This window comes from Struthio camelus, chromosome 15 (genome assembly GCF_040807025.1).
Source record: "Struthio camelus isolate bStrCam1 chromosome 15, bStrCam1.hap1, whole genome shotgun sequence".
Taxonomy (NCBI): Eukaryota; Metazoa; Chordata; class Aves; order Struthioniformes; family Struthionidae; genus Struthio; species Struthio camelus.
This window is the reverse complement of record NC_090956.1, coordinates 4,570,134-4,581,739: the sequence shown is the minus strand read 5'-3', so window position 1 is coordinate 4,581,739 and position 11,606 is coordinate 4,570,134. Positions and strand designations below refer to the sequence as shown.

Here is an 11,606-nt window from a genome sequence, read left to right as displayed (position 1 = left end):
AAGTTCACAAATGAAGATGAACTAGCTAGAGTTCTTTCAGGGGAATTACTCCCTTGGAGAATGTGGTAATTTTAGGTGATGTATGATTTTGTCCTAGTGACTCTTAATTCTGTCTGCCTGGCATTAAATCCAGTAATAATAGGAAATTAATCCAAATGTCTTTTCCATTCAGTTTGGCGGGTCATAGTTCTCTGAAGGCAGATGACTAGAATTATTTGTAGTTAGCTTTTATGATTTGTACAAAGACTTCTCACTGTACAGTGCCTAGGGTACAGAATGGAAGAGTGCCTGCAGAAAGTGAGGCAAGAATCTGCTGAGCCAAAAAACTTAGGAGGATAAATTAGAAACAAATCACTTCTTAAGCCCATGTGGCCACACTGGCCTGCATGTCATGTTAGAGCTGAGTGCTCTGCCTATAAAAATCTGTTTAGAATGACCAGGAAGAAATTAACTACATCTACTGGTATGAACAGCACACGCTGGCTTCTGTACAGACACTTTGTCTCCAGGTGACTATCTTTTGAAGTTTAGCTCTGAGCCTTGGTAACTGACCAAGGCACTTACACATAACTTCTTTTATTCACGTGGTCTCATTAAGATAACTGGGTATTGCTGCCTTGAGGCTTGATCCCGGCTGTGCACTGGAGGGGATTATCTGGCTCAGGGTATTGCCTCACAAAGCTTGAGACTTTTTCATTTCATTTCTGAAAATGCAGAAGTGTCTTTAAAAAAACGATGACTAAATTTACCACTTCCTCTGGAACCACAACGTTTCTTCATGCATTGCTTGTGTCTCAGCTCCGAATGATTGAAAAGGGAGGGTGGAAGACAAGCCCACAGAGTGGACAGCTTCTGTTGTATTTCTGTAAGTGAAAGGTGTCCGTCACGGAGACAGATCATTTTCAGGTGAAATGTTTGTTGAATGCAAAGAATTGGCTGTTTTTCCGTTCCTTCTGGTTTTATTTTGCTCCCACCTTTCTGGCAGTCAAGCATGGTTTTGCAATTTCCCCTCCCTTCTAAACATAAAATAATGACTGTTTAGCCCCTTACTCATCTTCTAGTCTAGTGATCTGCTGTTTGATTCCTCTTGTGATGGGGATGGGTTTATCAGCTAGGATACAATGCCACGCTAGTGTAGTTAAATGTCTTCTGGATCAAAGTGACTCTGTCAGCCAGCTTGAATGATGGGCAGAGGAGCTTGAATTTGTCTTTGTCCGCGTGGGCATCCTACTAGATGCTTATGTCTCACAGAAAGTAATGATTTGGTTTCTGAAGTCACCTTGAAAGTGTGGTGTTTTATTTCCAAAAATCTATTGAAAAAGCTGTATTCTAAAATTTATGGCCCAAATAATACAGAGGTATGGAAAAATTCATCTAATGAGAGAGTGGAGAAAATGGGTCTTTAAGTTTTTTGCCTTTTTCTGCATGAAAGATCTAGAGAAGGTAAAATGAGCATTTTTGCTCCAAAAAGCCAATGAACTGACACTTGATAACACTGCCCCAGCTTACTGTCTCAGAGAGAAATGCTTATGCTAGAAGTTTGAGTTGGAAACAAATTGGAGATATTTACACTGGAAAAGAACTGAGCAAGGGGAATATACACAATCATCTCTGGGCATGATTCAACTTAAAATTGCCCGACGTGAAGAGGATGGGGAAGAGCTCGGCTCCTTGTGCACCACCTGACATTCACAGATGGCAGGTTTATGGATTTGCAGGCCGTTTATCTGATCTGAAGGTCTTTCTGCTGCCATCCTTCCTCCAGTTTCTGTAAGCCATTTTGAAGGTAGGTGCTTTGTTTTGCCTGTACCATTTCCTTAATCTCCTCCCCCATCTTTAACACTGTCAGAGGGCGTTCTTTCTGCCCAACGTGGGTGAGAATTCACTAGCAGATTTCAGCTAGTTGCACCACTAAGCTTGCTAACGTGTGCTTGTTGTATGTGATTGGGTTAATGGTGCCCTTGAAAGCAATATTCACAATAAAGCTCATGGTTGCCATCTTAATTACAGGATAGCTGCTGGCTGCATATGCTCTATGTTACGTGCCAGTTAACAGACTGTTAGGGGCAAGAAATGGGGCTGCACAAGCAGGGACGCCAGAGACTGTTCACAGGGGCCTGCCTAAAAAAGCTCACCATGAAAAGAAGCTGCAGAACTGCTGCTACTTTTTTTTTTTTTGTCTCCCCAGCTCTAAAAAGTGCCCCAGCAAAAAAACATGCTCACGTCTCCAGTATGCGTGCAGGGGGGTAGTTCCTCTACTGCCTCTCTGAAAGGCCTTGAGCTTTACAAGGCGTTCTGCAATGGATGCAGGAGGATCTCTCCGCTTAAGGAAACTGAGGCAAAAGAGGTGAAATGGTTTGGCCAAAACTTAAGTCAGGTCATTATCTTGCTTTGGATAAATGCTGTCTGCTCTCAAATGGTCCCCTGCGGTGGCTGCTCGCTGTGCTCATTAGCACATGTTCAGAGAACAGCTGCAGCAGGAGCAGCCTCAAGACCAGAAGCAATGAGGAAATGCAATAGCAGATAAGAAACCGCCTTGCAGGCAGTGCTGGGGGGTGATACTCTTCACTCCCTTCACTTAATAAGGTAGGGGGATTCCCACCGCAGAAGTTAAACTGACCTATCGTTTGTTTGCGTCCCTGCCTGGAAGCAGCGCCAAGATCTGATGCGAAGCGACAGGGAGATGAGTGGTCCTTAGGGCTGTGTCCTCTCATCCTGCACAGGCATTAAGTTGCTGGTCTCTGTGCAGAGCTTGGCAGTGATGTTACAGCAGACAGTGATGGGATACAGGGAAAGTCTGAACCGTCTTGCTCAAGAGCAGAGGCAGAGCAGCTGCAAGAGGAAGAAAGAAAATGTGCAGGCAGAAGTGAAAACTTCAATCTGCTGCAGCCCTCAGCTGCATCTGAGCTGTGGTGGGAGCCCTTTTGCTGCGTTTGGGTAGCCGTGATGCTGGGAGAGGCCAGATGCTGCTCTGGGCAAGCTGGTGCCAGAGGATGGGGCGTTTTGCCACTCCTGAGACAGACTTCACCTGCTGTGGAGATTCACTCCTGGCCAGAGCTGCAAAGACCTACAACCTTCTGGGGACATCTCCAGCCCCAGGGTGCCAGGGCAGCCCTGACCTGGGCGAGCCAGTCCCATGGGTGCTGCGTAGGATCGTGGCAGCGTGTGTGAAGGGATAGCTGGACTTCAGGAGCAAAAAGAGAGATGAGTTACCCCCTCAATGCTGCACCCCAGAGCCTTTCTCCATGGCTGACCTGTAACCTGGGAATTAATTCCAGAGCTTAACAAATATGGGCTTGTTGTATCCAAATCCTGCAGCTGGGAAACCCCATCAGGGCCTGTCCTCCTTGTGCAAGAACCTGATGCTGAGCTCAGATACCACTGTGGCGGTTCAGCGATGGGACGGTCCCCTCTGAAGCTACCCTCCAAGGTAAGGGGCGAGGGCATCCCTCTGCGCGGGACTCTTGCAGCAGGGCGATGATGAACGTGTCTGGGCGTCCCCCATCCTCCTTTCTCCTTCCTGGCGCTTAAAGCTAATAAGGCGTTGAGCTACTGGCGAGGAAAGGGATAAAAATCAGGTCGCTCTGAAGCGTGAGGCAAAAAAACAGAGGGGTGCATCATATGGGTTGGGTAGTGGAGACGCAGATGGAGCCGGCCTGGGGCCAGCAAAACCCCCCAGGTCCTGCTGGGCTCGGCTGGACGCAGGAACCAGGAACAGCCGTCTCCGAGCGTGGCTGGATCCTGCTGAGCCGTGAGTTTCTGGCGCTGGGAGACGATGCCGATGCGCATCCCACCTCGGGTGGGCTCCGACCTCCGCCTGCGGAGCTGGCGCTGGCAGGCGGTCCAGGCGCTTCCCAGGGCGTCCTTCCCCCCGAAGCGCCGAGGACGGCAGAGCCCAGAGAGCCTCGCGTGGGGGCTGGACCGGGCCGGGGGGACAACCAGGCCTTGGCAGCCACCGGCATGGTGGGGGGGGGGGAGGTCAAACCGGAGGGAGGCGATGGGGCTCGTTCGCCTGCAGCGTCCTGCCCCGCTGGTGCAACGCGGGGGAGGTTGCAGGGCTGCCGGCATCCCGGGGCTCGCACACACGCAGGGGCAGGGCGGCCGCCGGAGCGGCTCTGCACTCCCCCAACGCCCACGTAAGGAAGTGGTTGCATTTCTCGGAGAGGAAAAGGGAAGTCGGGCTGCCTCGGAGAGCCAGCCAGCCACTTCTGCCTTTCGTTCGCCGCCGGCCGGGCTGCAGTTCGTGTCGACTGCCCAGAGTCCATGAACTAGCCCCGCGCTGCCAGGTAAGTCCCCGGGGGCTGTGGCTCCCGCGCCCGGGCGAGGAGCGGCGTCGGTCCGGCCCCGGGACGGGCCGCCTCCCCGGCAGAAAACTCACGATTTAAAAAAAAAAACCCAAAAAACTTTGCTTGACCGGGCGAGGCAAACCCCCCCCCCCCCCCCAGCCGAAGCCTGCGGGACGGGGCTGCTTCGGGGTCGACTTCCCACGCGAGCGGCGCCGGCTCAGGCGGCGCCCGGGGGATTTGGTGTCGTCGCCGCGTTTCGGACGGTTCTTTCCAGCGCTGTCAGCGAGTTTGAGCTTTCTCCTCTTGCAAGAGGCCCGGGAGGGCCGCCGCTGCGGAAAGCGCCCCGCGGCGGGGATCCCCGCGGGCGGGCGGCCGTCCCTCCCTCCCTCCCGCGGCGGGCTGGCCTCTGCCTTCCCCGGCATCGGCCTCACGCGAGGAAGAGGAAGGTCAGCGCCTCCGGGGCGCCCTTCGTCCGCCCGGACCCGCGTGGCTCGGGAGGGCGAGCATCTCGCGGGTGGGCGCAGCGGCAGGCCGGGCAGCAGCGCTCCGGCGCCGCCAAGCCGCCCTGGGACGACGGGGCGGCGGCGGCCCTCTGCCCAACTCCGGCCCAAGGGAGAGTGCGGGCTCCCCCCGCCCCGTCGCAAAAGCCCTCGGCTCGCGCCAAGGTTTTATTATCGCCTCCGAGGATGTTTCCGAATTGCTCGGGGCCTTGAGGCTGCCGGAGGCGGGCGGGGGGTAGATAACCGGGCTGCATCGGGCCCCGCTCCCGCCCCGTCCGGCCCTCCTCAGCCAGCCGGGCCGCTCAAACGCCCTTTCCCTCCCTCGGGAGGCGGCGAGCGCGGCCGTGCCGGAGCCAGGGCCCCCGGCCCCTTTCCCTGCGCAGAGGGGCTGCAAGGCGCTCTGCCCCGGCGGCCGCTTCCCTGCTCCTTGCCGCCAGCACGGCGCTATCTCCCGCCTCGGGAGGGAATTAATGACGTTATGAAACCAGAAGCCGCGGAAACGCGGTGTAAACGGCCGCAGGGAGGGAGCGTTGCTCAAACCGAAGCCCTCGCGCGGCTTGCTGAGCGTTGTTTCCGCGGCGAGGGGCGGGCGCTGTCCGCTCCCCGGCTCCGCTGCACCGCAGCCGCTCCCCTCCCGTCCCATCCCTCCTCCTTCCTGGAGCCCTTTCAGCCCGTTACTGCTTTAACACGGTTTTCTGCTCCAGAGCTTTCGTGGCGCTAGCAGCAAGCGCCTCTTCGCCGCTGGTTTTGTTGGCGGGGCAGCCAGCGGCTCGGCCTCGCAGCCGGGGAGCTGGTTGCGTTGCTCCCCCCGGGCCGGTGGGCTGGGGGGAGCCGCCTTGCTGCCCTCTGCCCGGCCGCTTCCCTCCGGCGCCGGGCGAGCTTTGGAGTTTGCAGGAGCAAGGGAACCGAGCCGGCTCTTAGAGGCGCTAAAAAAGATGCTTGGGAATATCGGTGTTTCTAAGGATGGTCCCGACGGGCCGGCGTGGCTCCCGGTCGGCGTCCCTGGAGAGCCGGGGTGGGCGTCTGGACGCGAGGCCGGCTGCAGGCTGCATGACGCTAGCGCGCAGCAGGATTTTCTGCTGCCTGTTGGGTTTTTTTATTATTATTATTCTTTTTTTCCTGCACGCGAAATGCAGGTGACGGAGCGCCGCCGTTTTTCTTTTCGCCGGCCCGGGAGAACAGAAAGCGGCGAGGGGAGACTTTTTTCCTTTCCCCGTAATGTTGCGAGCTGCCAAAGAAAACGGGCAACATCCTGTTAGTTCCCAAAATACCCGAGTGCCAAAGGCTGTGCCTGATCCCCGGGCGCCCCGTCCCTGCGGGGCTTCGGCCGAGCGGCTGCGCTCGGGGCCCCGAAACCGCCTGGCCCCTGCTCGAGCAGCCGGACGGGGCAGGAGGGGGGAACGGAAAGGGGCCGAGGCCCCGCTGGCAGCCGCAGCGCCGAGCTCAGCTAGCGGGAGGTATTAGTCACCAGCGCGCCGGGGCCGAGCAGCGGGAAGCGGCTCCCGCGCCTGGAAACGCTCGGGGGAAACCTCTTCGCAGGCGGAAAGGGGGGACGGAGCGGGCTGCGGCACGGATGGGTTTTGCTCCCTGGGGGTAGAGGGACCACCGCGGCTTCGGGTTGCCTAACTGGGAGCGCTGGTGGGGACGGGGTGGCGGAGAGGGCGACAAGCGGGGATGCTCCGTGGGGCTGGCAGAGGGGTTCCCGCGCGGCGCATCCCGGCGTCGCGGCCGCAGAGCAGCGCGTGCTGATGACCGCCCCGTTCCCGTCCCATCCCGTCCCGTCCGCAGCCAAGGAGCCATGGCCTACCACAGCTTCCTGCTGGAGCCCATCAGCTGCCACGCCTGGAACAAGGACCGGACGCGTGAGTACGGCCCTCGCCCGCGGCGCCCGGCGGTTCGAAATCCCCAAATGCCCAGGGGCCACCCGATGCGCCGACCGCCCCGGCGGGGAGCCCCGTGGTGGAAGCAGGGGCCACCGCAGAGCGATTTTGGAGCTGGGAGAGGACGCGTCCCCCCCCCCCCCCCCGCAATGCTCGCAGGGATGCGGCCCCACGCCGGGGGTGGCGGCGACGGGAGCCGTGCCGGGTGATTCACCGCCCGTGGCATTTCCCGGCCGCAGCGCGGATGAGCCGGGAGAGAACAAACGGGGCTTTCTGCGGCGGGGCCGGCGCGGGCGGGCTGGGGCCGGGGCGCTGGCGCTGAGCCCCGCTGCTCCCTCCCGCAGAGATCGCCCTCTGCCCCAACAACCACGAGGTGCACATCTACCGCAAGGACGGCGCCAAGTGGAGCAAAGCCCACGAGCTGAAGGAGCACAACGGGCAGGTGACCGGTGAGCCCCGGCGAGGGACGGGACGGGACGGGGATGGCGGGAGATGGGGACGTGCCCCGGAGCTGGTGCCAGCCCCACTCGGTGGCCTTGGTGGTGGCCGGAGACGGGGTTTTGCAGTGGGTGGAGGTGTCGGAGCAGGCGGTTTCCACCTTTGTGGCCCCAGTCCCCAGCTGAAGCCACCCAGCCATGGAGCACGGGGTGCGACGGGCGAGCGAGCACCCTCTGGCCCCAGCGCCCGGCCCTATCGCCCCGCTCGTCCTTGCAGGCATCGACTGGGCCCCCGAGAGCAACCGGCTGGTGACATGCGGGACCGACCGCAACGCCTACGTCTGGACCCTGAAGGGCAACGTCTGGAAGCCCACCCTGGTCATCCTGCGCATCAACCGGGCCGCCCGCTGCGTCAAGTGGTCCCCCAAGGAGAACAAGTTCGCTGTGGGCAGCGGCTCCCGCCTCATCTCCATCTGCTACTTTGAGCAGGAGAACGACTGGTGAGGGGCTGCCGCGGGCCCGCCGGCCGGGAAGGGGCAGGCCGAGAGGAGATATGGGCGGGAGAGACAGAGGAGATGGCGGAGGAGATAGATAGAAGGGAAATGGGGGAGGAGATGGGGGAGATGGAGAGGAGATGGAGGTGAGAGAAGTTTGGGGAGGTGGAGGGGAGACGGGAAATGAAGGAGGAGATGGAGGTCAGACGTGAGGAAAGAGGTGGCGAGACGGAGGGGAGGAAGAGAAGACGGATGGGGAGATGGAGAAGGCCGAGGAGGAGGTGGGGAGATGGAGAGAAGTTGGAGGGGAGATGGGAGATGAAGGGGGAGCTGGAGGGGAGACGTGAGGGTAGAGCTGGGGCCATGGAAGAGGCTGCAGCCCCCGAACGCCCCGGGCTGCCCGCTGCCGCCCCGCAGGTGGGTCTGCAAGCACATCAAGAAGCCCATCCGCTCGACGGTGCTCAGCCTCGACTGGCACCCCAACAACGTGCTGCTGGCCGCCGGCTCCTGCGACTTCAAGTGCCGGTGAGGGGCTGGGATGAGCGGGGGGGGGGCCCGGGCAGGGGGCCGGCTTTGCACCGCCGGGTGCTGCCGGCAGCCGGGGCGTGGGGAAACCGAGGCACGGGCGGCCACACGGCTGGGCTCTCCCTCCCGCCAGGATCTTCTCGGCTTACATCAAGGAGGTGGAGGAGCGGCCCAGCCCCACGCCGTGGGGCTCCAAGATGCCCTTCGGGGAGCTGATGTTCGAGTCGAGCAGCAGCTGCGGCTGGGTGCACAGCATCTGCTTCTCGGCCAGCGGCGCCCGCGTGGCCTGGGTGAGCCACGACAGCACCGTCTGCCTCGCCGACGCCAACAGGAAGATGGCGTAAGCAGGGCCGGGGGGCCGGGGCCGGCTGGGCCATGGGACTGGCCGAGCGGCTGCTGGCGGGGAGGGAAGCGCAGCCGGTTCCCAGTTTGGTGACGGGCTGGAGCCGGGGAGGGCGAGCGGGGTCTGAGCCTGCAAACCGGCCCGGTGAGGAGCCCAGCAGACCCAGCTGGAGGAAGAGGCATGGCCTCTCCTCGCACCGGCACGGCCTGGCCCTGCTCTGCCCTCCTCTGCTCGCCCCTGCGGAAGGGCTGGCTGCGTCCATCTGTGTCACGAGCTGAGCCGGTCTCAGCAGCAGCCAGGCTAAGGTTTGGCTAACGGCTAACGACTCGCCACTCTGGCTCCCTCGCAGCGTCGCCTCCCTGTGCACGGAGACCCTTCCTCTCCTGGCCGTCACCTTCATCACTGAAAACAGCCTGGTGGCCGCGGTGAGTCCGAGTTGGGGACGCGGGGGCAGGCTGGGCCCCGGCAGGCACGCGCTGAGCCGGGCTGCTCGTCCCCCCAGGGCCACGACTGCTACCCGATGCTCTTCGCCTACGAGGAGAGCCAGGGCGCGCTGACCTTCGGGGGGAAGCTGGACGTCCCCAAGCAGAGCTCCCAGCGCGGCCTCACCGCCCGCGAGCGCTTCCAGAACCTGGACAAGAAAGCCAGCTCGGACACCGCCAACGCCGCGCTGGACACGCTGCACAAGAACAGCATCAGGCACGGGCCAGGCCGGGCGCGCGGCGGGGGAGATGCTGGCATGACCAGCTCGCGGGGACAGACCCTCTCAGCTGGGTCACCCTGGGGGCTTTTTGGGGACATCAGCCCCGGAGCATCCTCTTGTTGTGTGGGACAGCCCTTGGCATCCTTGGGCATCCCTGGCGGGGGGGGCGGGAGGAGCGTGGAATCGGCCCCCATCCCACTCATGGACGCAGCAAGGACCGGGCAGCCCCCGGGGCTGGGGACCGGCCGGCGCTGACTCCCGGCCACCTCTTTGCGCCCTGCAGCCAGATCTCCGTGCTCACGGGCGGGAAGGCCAAGTGCTCGCAGTTCTGCACCACGGGGATGGACGGCGGCATGAGCATCTGGGACGTCAAGGTAAGGCGGCCCCGCGGCGCCGGCTGGGCTCCGCTGCCTCGCGGATGCCGCAGAGCCGAGCTGGAGCACCCAGCATCGGAGCCTCGCCGGCCCCTCGTTCAGCCAGGGCTTTCATTGCAATGAGGGGGCTGCTGGGGGGAGCGCTCCCCGCCAGAGCCGTCCTTGCCCCACAGCCCAGCCTTGCAGCCGGTCTCTCCTGGCTGGGATCTTGGATAATGGAGCGGTGGCTGCTGGGGACACTCCTGGGTGGCAGTTTCACAGCTCATTGTCAGAGCAGGGTCCGAAGCCAGCCAGGCAAACGCTTGTGGGCAAACGCTTGTGCAGGGATCGAGCACCCTCTCCTGGCTTCAGCCTTGTCCACACGGCTTGAAAACGAGCCAAAGCGAGCAAGTTGGGATTCCCCTCTCTGCAGGGGACGTGGTGGCTCCAGGTGCCAGCTCCAACGGCCCCAGGGCACAGCTTCCTCCATCCCGCCATGCCCCCTTTTAGCTCTCCAGCATCAACTACCACCCTTGCTCCGCTTGCCTCTGAGGGCAAAAAGCTGAGAAAAAACCAATCTCTCCTTTCCTTTTAGAGCCTGGAGTCCGCGCTGAAGGATCTCAAGATCAAGTGAAGGAGGCAGCTCTGGGAAGGGCGTCCCAGCGCTGCCAGCCTCCCTCTCCTAGGCGGATCCTGCTTGCTTTCTCCCCGCGAGACCCTGTGCTATGCAAAGCCGGCTTTGATACCCGCCAGCGCGCCTCCCCTGCTGGCAGTCAGCGCCGGGCGTCCAGCGGGCGGCACCTGGCACCGGAGGCAACTCCAATGTGCAAAGAAAAAAAATTTTTAACTATTTTTGTTACTATCCCACCTGATGCTGGTCATACAATGCTTAAAGACATCAAAAATAAAATAGGGATTTTTCCCCATGTAAATCCAATAATTTTTTCTTTCCTGAATAATTTAACGTGAACATGTGCGTGACTAGAGCATACCATGGCCTTTGAAGAAGCTAAGAAAACGGATAAAGACTTCTGTGTTTCACAGTAGGTTTTAATTGCATGTGGCAAACAGGCAGGGTCACACATTACATACAGGATATAAAATAGCAGTAAAGTGGTTGGTAGGAGAGCCTTGGCAAAGCAGAAGAACCAGGACCTGGCTGGGAGCATCAGGGCAGGAAACACAGCGCTGGTGTTGACAAGCCCGCGAGAACGTTGCCCTGTGTTAAACCAAGTGTTTCTGCCAGGAAAAGCCTACATTTACCACCAAAACCAAAAAGGGATCTGTCTTGTGCAGCCTGGTTACTCCTCCTGGGATCAGACCTCCCTCCCAGCAGCGCAGGATAAACACTGTTCCTGCTGGCATCCCTTGAAGCAAACCAGACCTTACCTAGATGAGTCACTTCCACCGCTGGCCTTGGGAGAGGCGTTCTCGCTGGCAGCAGAGACAGTGACGTTTAGGTTCTAGTCCAGACAGCAGCAGGAGACTAGTTTGACTGGGAAGAGATTTTTTTTTTTTTTTTTTTACACCCGTTTCTGCGTGTGACCTATCCCACTCTCCCACCTGCACTGTCTCTTCCTTCATTTGTGGCTCCTGCTCTGCTCAGTCCATTACCTCCCACCACCTCGCTCCGTCTGCCTCCCCTTGGCTGCAAGCCTCACTCAAAACGCTTATAACCAATCCTGTGTTCCCACTATATCCGTTCTTCCTTCTTACGCCTGACAGCAAGGACATCTCTGCAGGTATCGTTCATCTCACAGAGCTCCCTGAGAATACATCCTGCCCCAGATCACTGCTTTGGTGTGACTACAGCCCAAGCTGGGGGAACAGCCCTGGGGTTCATGTCTTCACCACACACAGAGGTGGCCCAGCACATCTGCACCAAGACAACAGGGTCCCACTGGGGCTTGAGCCAGCATCCCACGGTGATGTTCCCTCCACAGCACATCCTCCCACCCCACCCTCCTGATCGGGTCCTCGAAGCAGGTGCAAATGGCACCTTTATAAATCCCAGCATTTGTCACCTTGCATCTCTACAAAGCACCTTTGTGACTGAAACCTCCACTCAGGACTCCTAGAGAGCAC

The 11,606-nt window shown here is 59.8% G+C and overlaps 1 protein-coding gene across 2 annotated transcripts; it reads left to right on the top strand.

Moving 5' to 3' along the window:
* The first annotated feature begins 3,302 nt into the window (after positions 1–3,302).
* Positions 3,303–10,461, top strand: ARPC1B (actin related protein 2/3 complex subunit 1B). Of its 2 annotated transcripts, none has more exons than XM_068908081.1 (10): positions 3,303–3,430; positions 6,575–6,648; positions 7,011–7,115; positions 7,381–7,603; positions 8,015–8,122; positions 8,256–8,462; positions 8,815–8,890; positions 8,968–9,164; positions 9,452–9,542; positions 10,117–10,461. In XM_068908081.1, exons 2-10 carry the CDS (start codon positions 6,585–6,587, stop codon positions 10,153–10,155), a joined length of 1,110 nt encoding a protein of 369 aa, XP_068764182.1. In that variant the 5' UTR covers positions 3,303–3,430; positions 6,575–6,584; the 3' UTR covers positions 10,156–10,461. The 2 variants fall into 2 exon arrangements, with proteins under 2 accessions (XP_068764182.1, XP_068764180.1); XM_068908079.1 differs by lacking the exon at positions 3,303–3,430 and adding an exon at positions 3,992–4,286.
* The last annotated feature ends 1,145 nt before the right edge of the window (positions 10,462–11,606 follow it).

Bases quoted from the DNA above. Each gene is read 5' to 3' on its own strand.
- ARPC1B (XM_068908081.1), top strand. From the start codon at position 6,585: ATGGCCTACCACAGCTTCCTGCTGGAGCCCATCAGCTGCCACGCCTGG. The intron at 8,463-8,814 runs GTAAGCAGGGCC...GCTCCCTCGCAG, and splicing joins GACGCCAACAGGAAGATGGC to CGTCGCCTCCCTGTGCACGG. The intron at 9,543-10,116 runs GTAAGGCGGCCC...CTTTCCTTTTAG, and splicing joins TGAGCATCTGGGACGTCAAG to AGCCTGGAGTCCGCGCTGAA.